Source organism: Leopardus geoffroyi, chromosome A2, assembly GCF_018350155.1.
Source record: "Leopardus geoffroyi isolate Oge1 chromosome A2, O.geoffroyi_Oge1_pat1.0, whole genome shotgun sequence".
NCBI classification, from domain to species: domain Eukaryota; kingdom Metazoa; phylum Chordata; class Mammalia; order Carnivora; family Felidae; genus Leopardus; species Leopardus geoffroyi.
In genome coordinates, this window is record NC_059331.1 from 63,325,445 (window position 1) to 63,340,513 (window position 15,069).

Consider the following 15,069-nt stretch of genomic DNA (forward strand, 5'->3'; position numbering starts at 1 on the left):
TGTGTGTGTGTGTGTGTGTGTGTGTGTGTGTGTGTGTGTGTGTGTGTATATATATATATATATATATATATATATATATACTACATCTTCTTTATCCATTCATCCGTCGATGGACATTTGGGCTCTTTCCATACTTTGGCTATTGTCAATAGTGCTGCTATAAACATGGGGGTGCATGTGTCCCTTCGAAACAGCACACCTGTATCCCTTGGATAAATGCTTAGTAGTGCAATTGCTGGGTCGTAGGGTAGTTCTGTTTTTAGTTTTTTGAGGAACCTCCACACTGTTTTCCAGAGTGCCTGCAGCAGCTTACATTCCCATCTGTTGCATTTCTATACACCAATAACAAGTTATCAAAAAGAAATTAGGAAAATAATCCATTTACAACAGCCGGGAATAAATTTAACCAAAGTGGTAAAAAAATCCGTACACTGAAAACTATAAGACACTGATGAAAGAACTTGAAGATGACACAAACAAACACAAAGATATACCATGCTCATGGATTAGGAGAATTGATATTGATAAAATGTCCATACTCCAAAGTGATCTACAATACAATGTAATCCCTACCAAAATAGCAATAGCAATCGCTTCTCAGTCTTTTGGCTAAGATCAAGTGTGAAATACCAACAGCATTTTTCACAGACGGAACTAGACCAAAGAATCCTAAAATGTGTATGGACAGCCACAGAAGACCCCTAATAGTCAAAGCCATCTTGAGAAAGAACAAAACTGGACATACCATGTCGTTCATGTCAACTGTACAAAGCTGTAGTGATCCAGTGTGGTCCTGGCACAAAGACAGACACAAAGATCAATGGAACAGAATAGAGAACCCAGAAATAAACCCACAATCGTATGGCCAATGAATGTATGACAAAGCAGAAAAGACCATCCCCAATAGAATAAAGGACAGTCTCCTCAGCAAGTGGTGCTGGGAAAACTGGACAGCGACATGCAGAAGAATGAACCTGGACCACCACGTTCTCACATCAAACACAAAAATAAATTCAAAGTGGATTAAAGACTTGAGTGAGATCCAAAACCATAAAGCTCCTATTAAGTTCTTTACATTGGTCTTAGCGATATTTTTGGGGAACAGTCTGCTGAAGCAAGGGCAAGAAAAGCTACTGTAAACACGTGGGACTGCATCAAACTAAAAAGCTTCTGCACAACGGAGGAAACAACCAGCAAAACTAAAAGGCAACCACGGAATGGGAGAAGATATTTGCAAATGACATGTCTGATAAAGGATTAGTATCCAAAATCTATAAAGAATTTATACAACCACACACACACACACACACACACACACACACACACACACCAAACATTATCCAATTAAAAGTGGTCAGAAGACATGGGGTGCCTGGGTGGCTCAGCTGGTTAGGCGTCCAACTTCGGCTCAGGTCACGATCTCACAGTTTGTGAGTTCAAGCCCCACGTCGGGCTCTGTGCTGACAGCTCAGAGCCTGGAGCCTGTGTCTCCCTCTCTCTCTGCCTCTCCCCTAACTCACGCTCTCTCTCTCTCTCTCTCTCTCTCTCTCAAAAAAAAACTAAACATTAAAAAAAAAAGCGGTCAGAAGGCATGAACAGACACTTTTCGAAAGAAGACATCCAGATGGCCACAGACACATGAAAAGGTGCTCAACAGCACTCATCATCGGGGAAATACAAATCAAAACCACAAGAAGATACCACCTCACACCTGTCAGAATGGCTAAAATTAACACAAGAAACAACAAGTGTCGGCGCGGATGTGGAGAAAGGGGACCCTCTTGCACTGCTTGGTGGGAATGCAAACTGGTGCAGCCGATCTGGAGAAGAGAACAGAGGCTCCTCAAAAAGTTAAAAATAGAACTGCCCTCTAATCCAGTGATTTTACTTCTGGGTATATATCCAAAAGAAATAAAAACATTAATTAGAAAAGATACATGCACCCCTATGTCTACTGAAGCATTATTTACAGTAGCTAAGATACGGAAGCGGCCCGAGTGTCCATTGACGAATGAATGGATAAAGGAGAGGCGGTGTTTGTACACAATGGGATATTACCCAACCATAAAAGTGAATGAAATCTTGCCATCTGTAACAACATGGATGGACCTAGAAGGTATCATGCTAGGTGAAATGAAGTCAGACAGAAGAAGACAAATTCCATTTGATTTCACTTACATGCGGAATCTAAAAACAAGAAAACACAGACAGACTTCTAGAGAACAATGTGGTTGTTGCCAGAAAGAAGTGGGTGGGGAATGGGCAAAATAGGAAAAGAGAATTAAAAGGTACAAACTTCTAGTTATAAAAGAAAAAAAATGAGGCGCCTGGGTGGCTCGGTCAGTTGGGCGTCCGACTTCGGCTCGGGTCCTGATCTCAGGGTTAGTGAGTTCAAGCCCCACATCGGGCTCTGTGCTGACAGCTCGGAGCCTGGAGCCTGCTTCGGATTCTGTGTCTCCCTCTCTCTCTGCCCCTCCCCTGCTCATTCTCTCTCTCTCTCTCTCTCTCTCTCTCTCAAAAATAAACATTACAAAAAAATAAGATGCTGGGATACCATGCACCACATAGGGATTATAGTAACAGAATGGAAGCACTTTGTATGGGACAGATCATATCTAGATTTACGGTAGTGGTCACTTCATAATGGGTATACATGTTGAACCACTATGTTGTACTCCTGAAACATACAACATGGTATGTCAGCTACACTTCAATAAAAAAGGAAGAAAGAAAGAAAGAAAGAAAGAAAGAAAGAAAGAAAGAGCTAAGTAAACATTTTAAAAAGAGCCCCAGACTGGGCCTCCAGTCCCTGGGACACGGGAGGTCACAGTGAACTGGACAGGGGCGCCCCTCTCTGAGACCAGCCGCACCATCCCTGGGGACAGGTGCATGGGGGGGGGGGGGATGTGCTCCGTCCTATCCCTCCTGCCGGCGCGGTGGGTGACTTTGCCTGTAACCTCTCCTGCTGGTGGACAGCCGAAAGAAGAGAAGCAGGGACCCCACAGGGTCTGGGGACACCTCTCGGGGCCTGCTGGGGGGAGGGGGGGGCAGCCAGGTAGCAGCTGCGCCAGAGGAACATGTCCAGGCAGACACAGCCAGCAAGCCGGTGGACCCGCTGCCCCCACCCCTTCAGTGTGCTGAGGGTCAAGAGCACCAGGAGCTCAGCTGGGGTGCAGTAAACATCAGGTGCCCAAAAGCACTGAGTGAGGGAGGGGACAAGCAGACAAAGGACTGGTGCCCCTCCTGCCCATTTTCGGACACCAGCCTGGGGCCTGTGAAGTGACACGCGCCATGTCAATCCTTAAGCGGGGGACACACGCGCACACTAGGGAAACAGAGCCAGGCAGTGCAGTCACACCATGGCCCTCGAGAGGCCAGCTGCCCACTGAGAGAAGGGCACACGGGCCAGAAGACATAGGGACGGCAGGACCAGCGAACGAGGCCAGCCTGGTGCTATGTACCCCCCGCCCCCGTCCCTCATCCCAACGGCGAGCTGTGGGCTCCCGCCAGCAAGCATACACACAGCAGATGGAAACAGCTCTCCGAAATTTGGCCAGGTTTGTTAATGTTCATTTGTTTATTTTGAGAAAGGGAGAGTGTGCAAGCAGGGGAGACAGAATCCCAAGCAGGTTCCGTGCCACCAGCACACAGCCAGACGCGGGACTCGAACTCACAAACCGTGAGATCATGCTCGACCTGAGCCGAAACCAAGACTCAAATACTTAACCGTCTGAGCCACCCAGGTGCCCCGAGGCCAGTTTTTTGTTTTGTTTCTTTTTGTTTCCTTTTGTCTTGTTTTTTTTTTTATGTGTTCCATGCGAAAGAATTTATGAACGTGACCTCGGCAGGCTGGACAGAAAGCCGGTTAAGGAGGACGGGCCACTGCTGTCCCCGCAGGAGTCTGCTGGGTGCCCCGCGTTTTTACCAGAACAAAACCCTCGTTTAAATATTAGACAAGAGATTACACATCCTGGTGAGTCTGCATCAACACTGGAACCCATTCTGAGCGTGAGACAAAGGAAATCATTCTTGCCATTTTTTTACAGTGCGGGTTTCAAGGAAACCCCACCACTCGCTCGGTCCAAAAAGAATATTCTTTTGTGCTGCGCGACCAGTAAACTCAGGCCTTGTGTTCGCGGCTCTGGTCGGGGAGCCTGCATGGGTTCCTAGCGGGCATTTACTGGCAACTCTCAATAATATGACAACTTGAAATGTGGCAGTTTTCCAAGGAAATAACAGTGGGTCGGATTCTCAAGTCTGTAAGAGGCCGTGTCAGCGGCCCTCGCCTGAAAGTTAATGGAGCTCACTGCAAAGCAAACCTTCCAGAAAAAAGAAAATGGCGGCCCTGAAAAAATTACTGAAACCCTGGGGTAATGCGTGAGCACGCCCCTCTTTTCCAGTAAAGAATCAGCTTCTAGAAGGTTTCCCTTGGGGTGTGGAACTGTGTCCTTGGTTTGTGAAGCACGCCAGGCGTGCTGCCGATGAGGGGGGGACAGGGCTCCCGGGACCGGTGACAAAACGTCTTGCCCAAGGGCACACCGTTAACTCTGTGCAGCTTCCAAAGCTCTTATCTTACAAAATCGAAAGCAGCAGCCTTGGAAGAGCTCAGATGTTAGTGAGAGAGACATGTGAACACAAATGAGCGAGCTGATCCCAGAGCGCGTCAGGAAGGGTACACGGGCTGTGACGGCCAAGGTCCGCAGCCCACCTCCTTCCCAGGTGCCTGGCAGGGTACGTAGGGGTCAGAAATGCTTACTTGGGATGGAGTCTTCTGAAAAGGCTGAGAAACTGAAGATGAAAAGGAAGGAAAACGCAGTGTGTCCTCAAGATGACCTCACACGCATGCTGTCACCAGGGAGCGTCCTTAGGCTGTTCAGCAAGGCTGCGAGAGAAGCTCCCTCCGTGGCTGTCCCGGGTCCAGGACTGCAGGCCGGCTCCCATTCTGCCCCAGCCCCAGGGTATACAGCCAGCTGCCCCCAGCCAAGGGCCTCTTCTCTGCTCAACACCATCTGGCACCACAGGATGTAGACATGCTGATGTCCTCAGAGCACTCGGGTCTCACACCAGGCAGAACACAGCGGAAACAACAGGTTTAGACCAATGGAAGGCAGGCAGGCAACCCCAAAGTCAATGGGGGGCAAACAAGAGAGACTGAGGTTGGCCAAAGGCTCAGGCAGCCCCCAGCCCGTTGACCCAACCCATCTTGGCTCGAGATCCAGGAAGCTGAACCCGTCCAGACCCCACAGAACACTCCAGGCTGCAGAGCTGAGCTCGGCCCCTCCAGGTCCTGGCCACACGATTACCCAGAGCACTGGTCACAGAGCCTCGTGAAGCCACGGCCAGCCTGCCTGTGGCCTCAGTGCCCACCATCCTGACACACGTTGTCAGCTACCGACTGTTGTTCACCCTGCACGTGGTGACCCCGTAAGGAGACCTACATTGGCAGGGCCCTGGCTGCCAGCCCGAGGAGTGGCGCAAGAGACCTGGACGCTGGGGACCGTGGACACCACGGGGCCTCCCAACTGCACCCACCCGGTGGCCACATCACCGTGGTAACAGCAGTCGGGCGATGGCATCTCCAGCAATAACGGAAACGCTGTGACAGCTAACTATGCTCTCCAAGATGACGCACACCATGGGCATTCCCCTAGAAACAGGGTGGGAAGGGGCGAGGACAAGAGAACTCGACTCTGCCATTGCCCCTGACCTCATCCAAACATCTCATCCGGTCACAATCACAGGCTTGCAGGTGGGTGACCAGAAAGGGCTTTGTGGGGCACCTAGGAGCTGCCAGGGCCATTCCAGAAGTGGAGGTGCACAGGCTTTGGGAGAACAGACCTCGGATGCTCCCAGCGTCCCCCCATGCGGCACCGGATGGGCAGGGCCTCCCAAGGACCAGGCGGCGCATCAGAACTTCCTCAGGGCTCCAGCCCCCGAGCTGCCTGCCCAGAAGCGGGTCAGGACCCCGTGTGCCAGTGCCCTCCTTCCCCGCAACTCCCAACAGCCCCCAGCCAGGAGACCTTACTATCCCCTATGCTGGGAAGTGTCCTCATCAGGGGCCTGTGCGCAGCCCGGGACGCAGGCCTGGTCCACACCGGCTGCTCCTGTGGGCTGAGTGTCTCCCCCCACCCCCAGATGCAGAGGGCCAGGACCCCTCCCCGCTGCAGAGGGCCACTTCGTCCGGCGCCCCTCCTGTGTGGCTGCCTGCACTTGGGGCAGCCTGCTGCAGCTCCTGGCCACACTAGAGAGCTCCCATGGGCCCCGTCGCAGACTTCGCCCCCACTGGTTAAACAGCGTGGAGACTTGAGGCTTTGACACTTTCCCCAGGTTAGCAAGTGGAACGTTCCATCCTGTGCCTTCTCATCCCCTTTGCCCTCCTCCACCCCATCCCTCCTCCAGGGCCTCACGCTCCCAAGGCCGCTTCCCCGAGGGCTCCTTCCCCAGAGCCCCCAGGACTCCCCCTCTCCCAGCTTCCCTGCAACTCTGCGATCCAACTCCAGTCCCCTTTGAAAGAAGGCCCCAGGCCCAGCCTTCAGGGAGCCCCGTGCCTGGCCTCAGAAGAAGCTTCCATAAGGGGGAAGCCTGTAAGAATGTCTGCCCCTCCGCGTCCCCCAAACCTGACCAATGCCGCCAATACCCACGTTGGAAAAGATGCCAGTGAATCTGGTCCAACTGCAAGGCAGGGGAGATCTAGGGCCTGCTCCTTGGCATCCCTGACTCGAGATCCTACACGCATTCTTGGAAGATAAAAATTAACCAGCGACCACCAGGCTTGGGCCTCTTGCTCTCAAGGCACAGGTCGGGACCTGTGCACAGGTCGGGAGGGTGGCCTGTCCCCAAAGCTCAGCACCTGCAGAGCCCCGGCACCGAGGCCAAACCAAAGCAGGCCCGGGTCCGAAAAGCGGCCGATGGAGCCCTGGGTAATTGCGCTCATAGATCATAGACTCTGGCATGCGGTTCCCAGACTGAACTATTTATCCAAATTAAAACCATTCTCCAGAAACAGAATCAGACCCTTTTAATTGAAAATAAAACCAAGCAACTCTGAAGGCTCTTTTTTTTTTTTTTTTTAAATGAAAGACATTCTTCCTGCCTCGTTCCATTAATCACTGAGTTTACACAATCTGTCAAAATAGCTCAGTAAGAAGTCTCCGTCTTCCTTCCCCTGCGGGCCTGGTTTCTACCCTGTGGGCGCCAACTAGGCCCAGCAGTCAGGGATGCTGGGCAGACACAGAGAGGCTCTAACGAGCACATTGCGATGCGACTGTATATATCAAGGGGACATCCAAAAGTCTATGTCCTCTCCTGGGCACATGCCCAGCAGAAAGGAAAGCGGGGGCTAAAAAACAGATACCTGCACGTCCTCGACCACAGCGGCCCTGCTCACAACAGCCAAACCCGAGTGACCCTCTCCGAGGGAGAGAATGTGCTCCATCCACACGAGGGAATATTCTTCAGCCTTGAAACAGAAGGACATTCTAACACCTGCTGCAAGACAAGTGAACCTCAGAGGTCGTGATGCCGAGTGGGATAAGCCCAAAAAGACAAATTGTGGGGCGTCTGGGGGGCTCAGTCAGTTAAGCGTCCAACTTCGGCTCAGGTCAGGGTCTCAAGGTTCGTGGATTCAAGCCCCATGTCAGACTCTGTGCTAACAGCTCAGAGCCTAGAGCCTGCTTGACTTAAAAAAAAAAAAAAAAGACAAATCGTGTGTGACCTCACTTGAATAAGGTCCCTGGAGGACTCATTCACAGAGACAGAATGTAGGGGGGATAGAGCGGGGGGGGGGGGGGGGGGGCCTGGGGGAGGGGGTGGGGAGTTAGTGCTTCATGGGGACAGGGCTTCTCCAGAGGGAAACGGATCTGGGGATGGACAGCATGAATGTGCTCAACGCCACTGAACTGTGCGCTTGAACTCTTCAAGTTAACGTGGAAAATGTTATGATTTATGTATTTTTACCACGATACCAAAAAGAAGTTTGTGTTCTGACCTCGGTCAGACTGGCAAGTCCTTCCGCGGACATGACGGGCCAGGATCTTGCTCAACAGCCCCCGTGCAGGGATGATGCATGCAGGCGGTGCATGCAAAGGACACACGGCCCTCACGTCCGCTAGGACACATCCCTCTCCTAGGGCACTGTCACCCATGCCTGCGCGTGTGCAGAGGTAGTTACAGGGGGCAGGGGGGCAGGGCAAGGGATGCATTTACTGCCTTGTTGGTGCTAAAACTGCACGTGATCTCAGCGAGGTAAAGTCCAGAAGCACAGCCCTCCAGAACACTGCCTCCGGGCCAGTGCTTATAAAAAGACGGCTCTCCAAGTCAACAGCCAGCACGTGTTGCGTGACAATTATTTTGTAGAAAGAGTCCGAAATCAATTTAAGAAGCTAAGACATCCACTACCTGGGAAGCTTCTCTGACTGGGGAACAATGTTGGTGACAACTGTCCCCTCCCCTCCTGGCCCAGGACAAGGGGAAATGCCTGCCCAACCAGCTGAGGGCATAGATAGGCCCCTTCCTTCCCTCACTGCCCAACCCCCCCCCCCCACCCCGGGGGACTTCAGATCCCGTCCCCAGATCACTAGGACAAACGAGTCCCACCACTTCCTCCAAGGATCACACTGCTGGCCCCCGTGGGGGATCAGATAGCGCCTCCAAGAATGCGGAAGTGGTATTCCAGCAGGAGACCCCGGAGCTATGGAAATTCAGCAGTGGCCCTGGGCCACAAGCAGCGAGGAAACCCCAACCTAACTCCAAGAGGCAACCCCAAAGTTGCCTCCACGGGGCACAAAACACCACCACGGGGGCTTGCTGGGCGTGCTGGTGTGAGTCCCCTGGAGGGCACCGAGGCCCGAGACTGCAGGTGGGGAGCCCCAAGGATACTCCCCACGACAAAGGGCAGCTTTACCCCAAGTCTGTGGCCACCAGAACCCACTCTTTCCTCCCAGCAGGCTGCCCGAGCCGTGCCTTTGATCTGCGTCCAAAATCCCCAGTAGGGAGGGAGTGAGGCTCAGGAAGCCCCTGGGAGGTGATGAATTAGGAGGGAGGAAGGCCAGGACCCAGTCAATGGAGCCCTTTTGTTCCCCCAGCCAGCTCCAGCCCGGCTCCGGGAGGAATGCGCACAGAACGCAGACGCCCAGCTAATGGCCCGGCCTGGCCCCAGGGCGCCTCGCCAGCCAGATGTGGGCCTGCCCACGCTTCTCCTGCGGCTCACGATGAGTGACAGGCAGCACCCTGCAGCTGTGTGCCGGGAACTGGAGAAGGGTCCCCACTCCAGGCCCGTCCTGCCCACAGCAGAGCCGCCAGAGGCCGGCAAGGCCTTCCGGGCCACTCCAGTAGACACTTGCCTTCTCTGTCGGCTGCAGCTAGTTCTTGGGCCTTCCGAACCTCAGGGGGTGGTTTCCCTGCTCACAGCCGCTCTCAGAAAGTCTACACTCAGGGCACACCCTGCGTGGCCTCTGAGCACAGTGCCGGCTGCCTGGAGCCTCAGCCTCCTGGACGGGGCCCACGGGAGCGTGAGCGGTTCGCCACTCGGGAAGCTGGAACGGGGGCCCACAGATGACTCCTAAAGCTGAAGAACAAAGCCGGGGCTGCCAAGGGTGCAGTGAGCGCTCTCCGGTCTCCCCAGGAGAGGAAGAGGAAGGCGGGAGCCCCCACGCGCCACAATGAGCACTGACGGAGGAAGGAAGAGAGGCAGAAAGCGACAACAGGCTCCCTGTCCGAGGAAGCAGCTGGGGCAGGAGCCCCGCCAGCTGCGGACACCTCGCCAGCCCCTCGCGGGGACCCATGGAGACCCCTGGTCTTGGGAACAAGTCCCAAGATTGCAGATGGACCTGGGTTCCAATCCGGGACGCCCCCCCACCCCCCGCCCCCAGCACCACACCAAGGCATGCACTCAGAGGCTCTGCCCACCCGCCCATCACTAAGGCAGGACAGACTGTCCCCATCAGACCAGGGTTCCAACCAGCCCCAGGTCTTGAGAGCTCTGGAAAGCGGAGACAAAAACCACGCCTTGCGAGGAGGGTGGGGGAAGATCAGGTCCTGTGTTGGTGAGGACAGCTAAGCTGTCAAAAAGGTGCTACTGCAAGGCCATTAGCTGAGCACAGAGGCCCTGTCCAGCCCAGGGACGAGGGACAGATGCATCAGAAAGACTTCTCTCCCAGAGCTGGTGGCTCCAAGTTGCCTGATCAGGAATGCCCCACCAGAGGGAATTTTCCTGATTACCGACCAAGACTCCTTAAACACACATTTTTCACCAAATTAGCCCATTTGGGACAATATATATTAATACTAGATCACTGCCTTCTTTTTTAAAAAAAATTAACATAATTTTTAAAACGCGCAGGGGTCATCGCTGATGACACGGGCAGGGGGCAGTGACACAGGGGGGCACTCTGACCGCTCCAAAGGGCTCCCGCAACCTGTGGTGGTCATCCTTGCCCTCGCAGGCCTCCCCCGCTCCAATTCAGCGGCTCCCCAGGGGGATTCTGGGACACCCGGCAGGGCTGTACCAAATCCAGGCACAGCAGATACCCAGATGTCCCCGAATGCACAGCCTCGTGGATGTGACAGAGCCCCCCTGACCCACACTGCCCCATGGACATTCACCAAACACTGTGCAGACAGGCAGAAGGCAACAGGAAGTTCTAGAAACCAGGAGATTCTCGTTTCCTGCCCTTCTAGGAAAGGGACAGTCGTGAAGAGATAACCGTGCCTACCCTGAGCCCACTCCAACTGTGGAACCACCCCGCCCGCTGTCCACAGGGTTCAGCCCATGAGAACAGACTCACAACATTCACTGAAGCCAGCAGAATTCACGTTCAACGGCACTTTGATGGAAGCGATTCTGAACGTCTAGGTGTTTTAAAAGCAGCGGCGGAATGGTGTTCGATACCAGCTCCACATGGGCACCCCCAGAAAGGCGCCCCCCTGCATGCACCCCGCCCCCCGCTGGGCAGCAAAGTTTCCAGCAGCTAGAACAGTGCGCGGGACCCAGACATTGACAGTGACCAGTGATGGCTTCCTACACCCAAACAGTAGCTCTGACTTAACCAAACACCTACTGAACTAACCAACTAACCAGGAGTCCTTTTTCGGGATCAACAGAGGTGACTACAGGGCCCTCCAGGTGCACAGGGCACAGATCACCCCGTGCTTATGGAGTTCTACCAGAAAGGGCCTGTGTCTTCCGGACCCCAGCCCAGCTCCTGGGGGCAGAACCAGACCCCGCCGGAGGCCCAGCCCGGAAACAGGGCCTCTCCCAGAGAAAGTCATGGCTGGGAGCCACCCTAGGGAAGCCTCCCACTCAGAGAGTGGCGGCCCCACAACAGTAACACTGCTGGCTAAGGCTGGCGGGTACTCCAGCAAGAACGCGCTGCACCTCTCCACCCAACAGGAGCTGGGGGGGGGGGGGGGGAGGGGAGGGGAGGGTGCTGGGAGGGAACAGAAAGCTTTCTCCCCACAGGGGGTGGTTTATGCCAGGCTGGTCCTAGACAAGGAACCTGAGCGCCAGGGCACCAGCCAGAGCTTTGATGGGATCCCTGTTTGTCAATTTACTCATTTGTAAAATGGGCCAGCCAGCAGTGGGTCAGAAACCTTTCCCACTAGGCCCCTCCCCTCACTTTTCTTGCCTTTTAGCCTTCTTCCCAGGCCTTTCCCCCCCCCCCCCAAATCCCCATCAGCAACATCCCCTTCAGGACCATAATATTTAACCCTGTGACCTTCACCTCCCACAGGCACATTTGCAAGTTGCTCCTTTTGAAACCATTAGGTGCCAAACCTACACTTTGTAAAATCTGGTCAATTTGCATCCAGGAGCACCCGGTTCCCAGCAGCTACTACTTTTTCCACCTTCTGAGTGCTTTGCAAAGCAAGAACTCAGCTGCTCCCACAGCTCACAGTTTGCACCTCAGCTGAGGAACCTGCTGTCAGAACCTGCATCCAACAGCAGGGGCGACGACAGGGCCCTGCAAACCTCCATCCCGGCTGGAGCCCTGCACCACACCACATTTCATCAACCTGAACAAGATGCTCGGCCTTTCTCTGCCTCCATTTGTGCACCTGCAAAATGGGGCAACAACCCCAGTCCCATCTGAGGAAGGCCACTGGGATGAAATGCAATAAAGGCATAAGGAGCATTTAGCACAAGCAAATGCTCACTAAGTACCTGCTGTTACTATGTGATTACTTTGCCTCAGAGGTCACTAATCCTTGGCAATATTGCAAAGTAAGATACTATTACTTTGTCTTTGAGGTCAGGAGTCTGGCCTTCAGCCAGGTCCCAGGCAGCTCCCTGTGCACAAAGGTCCCCTCATTCTCCGGGACTGGCCTTGTTCCCTCCACCCTCCAGCTGCACAGACTCGCCGGCCCCTCCCAGGCTCCTCCAGGCCTCTCCACAGAAACGCCTTTCTTAATACTTGTTGATTGATTTGCAAATATAACCTCCCAGGCCCCACAGAGGAGAGAATCCAATCTCTTTCAAAGGGCAGAGAACTAACTACAGCACTTCAAAGACGGCAACAGGCAGACCAAACACACCAAAATGTCAAACCGGCTAGTTCTGAAACGCTTTGCAACTTTAATGCAATGAAAACTTTAATGAAATGAAAACTTTTACCCGATTTTCAGTGCATTTTTAGTCTTTGAGGATCACGTTCATGAAAACCTCCAGAAGGTCAAAGTGTGTGGAGGACTGGAGCCCCCTCAGGGTCGGGGGACTTCTGAACAGGCAGTGACCGCCCTCCACAGTGCGCCCTGCTGGCCCCACTTCCCTGGGCGCTTTTATTAATCGCGGTGGGGAACGGGGTCGCCTTCTGGCAGCTCCGGAGTCCCTTCCCGCCACACCACAGATTTTCACATCCCTTCAAGCAAAGACCCCAGCGCCCCGGTAGGGCCGCGGCGCCCACCCCGAACGCAGCCCCCCGCGGGCGCCCCGCGCGCCCCGACCCTTCCCCCTGCCGCTTGTCAGCGACCGCGCCGGCCGGCCGGGGGGCACGTGCCACAGGTGGCGCCGGCCCCGAGCGCCCCCCGCCCCGGGCGCCCCCCGCGAGGCTCCTGCGCCTTCAGAAGTCAGGAGGGAGCGCCCGGGGACCCCCGCCCCCGGCTCCCGCCCACCTCGGGGACCGGGACAGGGCCCCGGCGCGGCTCTCCGCCCTGCGGTCTCGGGACGCGTCCCCGAAAGCGAAGTCCGCAGCGCAGCGCCGCCCCGGCCGCGCCCCCGGACCCCAGATCCTCGCCTCCGACCCCGCTCTGCGTCCCCGAGCCCCTCCCCGCGCCCGGCGCGCGATCGCGGCCGCCGGCCCGACACAAAGCGGGCGGCGGCGCGGCCCGGTACCTGGGCGAGCGGCGGGTCCCGCGGGGCGATGGCCGCAGCAGGCCGGGCGCCGAGCAGCGCGGCGGCAGCGCGGGCGGGCCGTCCTCCTGGCTCGCGGCCGCGCCCGCCGCAGGGCCCCCTCGAGGCGGCGCGGGCAATCGCCACCGCCGCGCCCGGCCGCCGGTCACCTGGCCCCGTGCGCCTCCGCGGGACCGCGAGACGATGAACCCACCTGGGGGGCCCCTGCTCCCAGTGTCCGCGGGCTGCGGGTGGGGCGCGAAGGGCTGCTGGGGCCGGATCCCTGCAAAACTGGCTCGTTCGTTCACTCCTGCATTCACTCATTCATTCAGCCACGCACGCGTGCATCCGGCGCTAGGGTTACGCGCTCTCGGGAACCCAAACCTCCCTGCCCGCCTGCAGCTTACAATCTAGTAGGGTCGTGCAGACGCAAAGCCGCACAGCCACGACAGGCAAAGCACAAGATGCTTAACAAGTCCCTGGAAGGTCAGGCCAGTGGAGGGAGGGGTCAGGGAAGACTTCAAAAGTCACATGACTTCTTAAAATGAGCCTGGAGAAAGGAGCAGGATTTAGGCTGGCCAGGAGCATTCTGGAAGAGCGGGTCCGGGGAAGAGGGGTGCTCAGGGGAGGAAAGGCAGAGAGATGCCATCATCCCCCAGACCCACATATCCCCTCAGTCAGCCTCTAGGCCTTGGTTTTCCCACTAGTGAAATCCGGGAAGTGGGCAGCAACCTCCAAACATCCCCTTGGAAAACGCACACCCTTTGGCAGAATTAGAAGCGCTGTACCTTGGGACGCCTGGGGGGCTCAGCTGGTTGAACGTTCAACTCTTGATTTCCCCTGGGGTCATGACCTTGCAGTTTGTGAGATCCAGCCCCACCTGGGGCATATGGATTCTGCTAGGATCCCACCAGGAGAGGGCTGGGCTTGCCTTGAAGTGCAGTTACCAGGAGCGTCCCCTGATCAGGGGCCCAGCGCCTCTTCTCAAGTGCATTGCTCTCCGGGGTAGCATTATTTCTCAAGCGGTCAAAAGCACATAACTCATTCTCAGACTGAGCTGTGCATTCTTACTCTGGGGTAAATGCTTCCTGAGCATTGAACCCCAGGCCTCAGGAATAGGACAGACATTTTTCCTGCCCTCTAGGAGACCCCAGCCCCAGGGCTGACAGGAGGGGGAGGGGGGACCCAAAATGGAGCCTCAGGGGAGGAGTCCACAGCCAGCTGACCCCTAAATGGGGCTGAGGCTGGTATTGACTATTCTTTTTACCCATAGGGAAACAAGCTGAAATCCTAGATAATTTGTCCAAGGTCCCCCAGCTGCTCAGCAACAGAAAATGAGAAAGATCCAGAACCATCAGGACAACAAGCTATGCTTACCCCTTTCGGAGCTGCCCGGCTCGCCCCCACCCCCCCCCCCCAACATTTGCACCAACTGGCTCTTTGCTTGAACATCCCGAGCCTACCAGGTCTATCCATCTTGCATGTCAGAATCTGTCACGATGTCCAGGTCCCTAAGTGAACTCGAACTTCATAAGGTATCAGGATGTCCACTTGCCGGAACAAGGCCAGATACGCTCACGGCTGGGAAGCTGGGTGTCTTCATCCTTACCAGGCAGCCTCTTCTAGAATTTCTGTCCTCAAATTGCTCTCCCTCAAAGTCCCACCCACCCCACTGCCTCTCGCCAGCTGGCCAGCCGCACCACCTCCTTATTTCTGGGGCTGTGGGGACTTGGAGGCCTATTGAG

At 55.4% G+C, this 15,069-nt stretch overlaps 1 protein-coding gene across 2 annotated transcripts in view; it reads right to left on the reverse strand.

Annotated features, from left to right (window-relative positions):
- TNS3 (tensin 3) overlaps positions 1-14,815 on the reverse strand; it is a 217,867-nt gene extending 203,052 nt beyond the window's left edge. Inside the window, exon 1 of one of the 2 annotated variants that reach the window (XM_045494226.1) lies at positions 14,788-14,815. In XM_045494226.1, the coding sequence (XP_045350182.1) occupies positions 14,788-14,800 (13 nt within the window). In that variant the 5' untranslated portion in view covers positions 14,801-14,815. Of the gene's footprint in view, positions 1-13,538; positions 13,788-14,787 lie in introns of those variants that run through there. The other variant, XM_045494223.1, reaches the window with a different exon arrangement.
- Positions 14,816-15,069: the final 254 nt, after the last annotated feature.